At 38.2% G+C, this 5,062-nt stretch overlaps 1 protein-coding gene across 1 annotated transcript in view; it reads right to left on the bottom strand.

Annotated features, from left to right (window-relative positions):
- Nucleotides 1-5,062, bottom strand: part of LOC107739292 (myosin-10-like) — a 20,859-nt gene that overhangs the window by 2,505 nt on the left and 13,292 nt on the right. Inside the window, exons 3-5 of the mRNA XM_016551372.1 lie at nt 3,965-4,069; nt 3,593-3,745; nt 3,097-3,345 (exon numbers count right to left, since the gene is read on the bottom strand). Coding sequence (XP_016406858.1) covers nt 3,097-3,345; nt 3,593-3,745; nt 3,965-4,069 — 507 coding nt within the window. The remainder of the gene's footprint in view (nt 1-3,096; nt 3,346-3,592; nt 3,746-3,964; nt 4,070-5,062) is intronic.

Raw genomic sequence — 5,062 nt, 5'->3', positions numbered from 1 at the left:
TCCATACTTTACTGGTGATAATTGAGATGACTCCCCGTTTAAATAAACAAAGTGGTCGCGATCGGACAGATAGGATCTAAACCATCTTAAACCGACCCCCTTCTCCCCCTGCCCGCTCTGCCTCTCCCTCTTTTCCCCCAAAAGGTTTCACTCAAAGTTCATTAAGAATATGCATATCCCACATATCGTGTATCTTGTGAACTTGTTGTTTTTCCCCTTCGTGTTTGGTGTCATTTTAAAGGTCTTTGTGTGATTGGTAAATTGGTTTCAATTTCAAAGTAGTCATTTATATTATGAGAAAGATTTAAAACTTTTGTAGAATTGTGTTGTGTTAAGGAGGGGGTGTCCCCTTTAGGGGTCTGTGAGAAAATTGGAGTCAGATTGAACACGGAGCTAGACTAAAAATTAAACTAAATCCTGATAAATTCAGAAGCGCAAGTAAAAGACAGAATACGCATTAAACCTTCGACCAGGCCGCTGGATTCCGCTTTTTGGGCTGGCGGGTGGATTCTTACAACAGGATAATACATTAAGAAGTTCACTTTTTTCAGTTACTGTTTGACAGTATATATGTGATATATTATCTGAATTATTTGTGGAGATTCTTTGCCACTGAATCTTAACACTTTTCTGAAAGCCGAGAATAGCTGTAGATAGAGAACACAGGTCAGTGAAGGGCCTGTCCATACAGTCTCCACTCTGACCTTTGCTTAACCAGCACCGGGAGCAGATCAATGAATGAGCGCTGCCACTATAATGAGATCAAGCTGGAACCAATGTACTGGGGAAAAGGTGTGAGTAGAGAAGGCATTTGTGATGTGTCTGAAATAAATAAGGGCTGTGAAATGGGAGAAGAGGGAAAGATGAAGGTGAGTATTGAGTGGTTTTAATCAGCACACCCAGAGTCAGCACTGACACATTTCACACACTTTGTTGGATATGGGCACAGAGCCACACACAAATAGAGTATCAGCACCATAGGAAGCCTAGTGAGTCTGAAGGGCACACAACTCAAAGGCCAGAATGATATTGCTCATTTTTCCCAAATGATGATGCTTTGTGTTTTAAAGAGTCCACTCCATTAGGCTCTCATTCACTACTAGGGTTTCTCCAGCCGCCGGACTGACTGGAGTGCTGTCAGTGATTTCCTATTGATAGCCGTGCGTGTATGATCAAGGGTATGAGAGTGTATGTGAAAGAGAGAGAGAGAGAGAGAGAGAGAGAAGAAATCCATTTTTAGGCATTGTAAGGTATGTGTGTGACTGGACTAGAGAATATTTTTAGATTATTATTAGATTAAAGCACTCATGAGAGAGAAATAGTTTTCCCTGAGGAGGTTAGAGAAAATTGTGTTTTATGGATGTACACTAAAAAGACCAAACATGTTACATTTAAATAACTATTTTTACCTGATCTGACCTATAAAAAATGACTTTTGTTGGTGTAACCTAATGATTTAGCCTTATTAAATACAATAACTGATTTAAAGCAAACTTTTATTTTTTTAGATTTTTTTTATTAGTTACCTCATTAAGCATTTTATTTTTCCTGACATAGCATTTTTTACAGTGATGCTTAAGTCATTTTAATTACATATGCATTGAACATTTCTGTGTTTTTCTTACACAACCTCTGTAAAAATTACAGAGAAAATTACCTATTGGCTTTTATAAAGTGCAACAGTCAGGTTTTAGAAGTAAAAACGCCATTCATTTTCTCCATAGGGAAATAGATTTTAAACAATGACATATAAAGCTTTAAAGACAGGCCTGTGCGCTACGAGGTTGTTAATTGATAGTATATGCTTTTGTTGAAGCCATCCATTCTCATTATTTCAACTTATACACTGAACAAAATTATAAACGCAACACTTCTGAGTTCAGCTCATGAAAAATGGGGGCAAAAACAAAAGTGTTGCGTTTATAATTTTGTTCAGTGTATTAAAAACATAATGTTTAAGAAATGAATTTGTGGCAGAAACTACCATATGATGCTGTACAGAAAAATTCCATTAGTTAAAAATTTGTGGCGAGCAATTCACGCCAAAAAGCCTGCATGAAGCACTGCAAAGGACATAATCGAGTCAGTCTCGCTATGCTATATGTAAGGAATAATTGATGACGGGCCATTAAATTATTAGAAAAATAATGCACACCCGAGGTGGTAATGTGGTTACACCTCCGGTGTGCATTATTTTTCTAATAATTCAATGGCCCGGAGTCAATTATTCCGCTTATACTACGGTTGCCACACCTCAAGACATAGATCAGATGATATATTTCAAGGCATTTGTCCGGTTTTTGTACTTAAAACGCTATTGTGAGTAGGATTAATTTCTTCCGCATCTCATCCAACGCCTCCGTTGCTAATTCCAAAACGTCATTTTAGACCTAGTAACGGAGGCTTGAGCCATTGATAGTTGACTAATGCAGATATTAATGAAGTTATTAGACAGAGAGAGAGAGAGAGCGTGCATATTACCACTCTGAGTCTGTGAGTCTCTCAAAATTTTTCGGCAGCAGCGTCTCTACTAACATTGAAACTTTAAGTTCATTTTCTTCACGAACAGCGCCGTTGTTACCTCGCTTGTGAACCCTCTAATTGTTGCAAACCTATTAGACTTTTATCATCATTTAAACACAAATTAAGACATTTAAAATTAAACCTGAGAGATTTCAGTCTATCCACTCAGTACATTGCAATAAAAAAAGTTCATAAAGACATCATAAAAGTTGTTTCTCGCACATCAAGCTCATACCTGAGCTTCAGTTTCCCATATTTGATGAACTATATATGTGCGTTTGATCACAGTTTATTAGTGAATAAAAACCTAAATTAAATCTGTTCATCATATAGAGCAATTATGTCTTTTCAGAAGACTAATTAAGCATTACAACTCTGAATTAAGTGTCAAGTTTGGGTGAAATAGATTTTAAAGAGAAAGACAGAAACCTCTCAGGTTTCATTACAATTATCTTCATTTATGTTTTGAACAGGAGCAAACGTCCTATGGTTTTGGAATGACATGAGGGTGAGTAAATGATGACAGAAATGTCATTTTTGGGTGAAATGTTGTTTAACCAAAACCATTCATACCTGGTCAAACTTCTTCTGTTTCTTCTCCAGGTTTGAGACGATCTGTCTCTGGTGGTCCAGGTCTACCATAAGGTCATCAAGCTCCTGCTGCAGTCTGTTCTTGGTTTTCTCCAGCTTGTCGTAAGCGATGGCCTTTTCCTCCAGCTTCTGACTGGTCCCCTCCATGTCCTTCTGCAGCTTCCTCTTGACCTCCTCCAGGCCTTCAAGGGCTCCCACATCATCCTCCAGCTTCTTCTTAGTCTCCACCAGCTATCCAAAAAAGAAGGATTAAAGAGTAGTGCTTTTATTTTTAATTAATATTTTTATAGTAAATAGTACATCTGATTTCCTTTCTGAACAGAAGTCTAAAAAAAATAACATTTTTACAGAACCCACTTTTTGTCCTCAAACATGACAGACTTCTGTGAGGTAAGTAAAACACATTATTGTGTGCTAGATGTTGATATAAACTGACATGCCGTGTTCCTTCATTAAAAAATATAGTGATTGGGCGGACCTGGGCTTGTAGTGTTGCCAGTTGTTTCTCCAGGTTCCTCCGTGCCTCCTCTTCCTCCTCCTGCTGCTCCAGAAGGCTGTTCTTCTCCTCATCCAGTTGACGAACACGGCTGCTCAGGTTCAGCTTCTGACGAGTCTCCTCTTGAAGCAGCTCCTACAGCCACAATTTTTAACAAGCATGACTCAATAACATCCCACACCTTTTCTGTGAAAAGTCTATCTATTGTTTTAATTAAATCTCTGCAGTCTTTCATTGCTGATGAAATTACTTCAGGTGTATACTATGGATCAACCTTGTTGGTAGATACAAAATACTTCTATGTCACTGCTTCATCCATTCTTCCAGTGCTTCTTGTTTGCAGAGTCACATTACCTGAGTGTCCTGAAGCTGACTCTCTAGGCTGGAGGCATCTTTGGCCAGCTTAATTCCCTTCTTCTCAGCATCTTCCAACAGAGAAGAAACATTGTCCAGTTCTGCCTACAAATGAAAAAAAATTTAATTTGCAGTTGAGGGATATTTCACAAGAACCCTGGATGCTGATCTATTTAAGGTTGCTTTCACACTTGGTTCGATAGCCTGGTCCGAACCCAAGTTCGATTGATCCTCCTCCCCCTGCCGGTTTGTGTTCACACGGTGATTTTTGGTTCTGAACCACAGTACGTTTGCGTAATCAGAGCTGTTTACCCATGATGCTAGGTAACGACTATGCAGAAGATGGCAAAATGAATGTATGCTTGCTCGCCTCATTTTTGTACTTTTTGGATTTTGAAAGTTTAATTTTGTTTCCGAAACGGCAACACAGAATGAAACCTATTTGACACAAATGTACTGCAAGGGTGTAAGAGAATACGGGAATCAATTTCTGCGAGCAAAAATGAGATATAAATTCTCTCTGCTTGCAGAGCGTCAGTCACACTTGTCAGGAAAGAGAGTGAGTAAACACATAAATACAGTCTGACCAATTCATATGTCATCAATAATGGCTCACTTCCAAAATTTAGTATAATTGCATTCACATTAGAAGCGAACTGTACCAGAGTTCACATCAACCGTACACAAGATCACCCTTTTTGGGCGAATGGTTCGTAAAAACAGCAGAGTTCAGAAAACAGCATTCACATTATCCGAATGAACTGAACTCCACCAAAAGGTCTCATATGAAATACGGAGTCAGAATTTAACAGAACTGCTTAATTCCATGTAGTAAAAAGATGTTTGTTTTAAAAACAAATGATTAGTAACTAAACTAAAAAAAACAAAAAAAAAACGTAAATGTAGCTGAAACATTTTCTAAAGGCATTTTCTAATAACTCGAGTCAATTAAGTCAATTATTCCGCTTATACTACGGTTGCCACACCTCAAGACATAGATCAGATGATATAATTTGTCCGGTCCGTCTGGTTTTTGTACTTAAAATGCTATTGTGAGTAGGATTAGTTTCTTCCGCATCTCATCCAACGCCTCCGTCG

This window comes from Sinocyclocheilus rhinocerous, unplaced genomic scaffold (assembly GCF_001515625.1).
Source record: "Sinocyclocheilus rhinocerous isolate Xijiao unplaced genomic scaffold, SAMN03320098_v1.1 scaffold14, whole genome shotgun sequence".
Taxonomy (NCBI): Eukaryota; Metazoa; Chordata; class Actinopteri; order Cypriniformes; family Cyprinidae; genus Sinocyclocheilus; species Sinocyclocheilus rhinocerous.
This window is presented reverse-complemented; position numbering and strand designations above follow the sequence as displayed.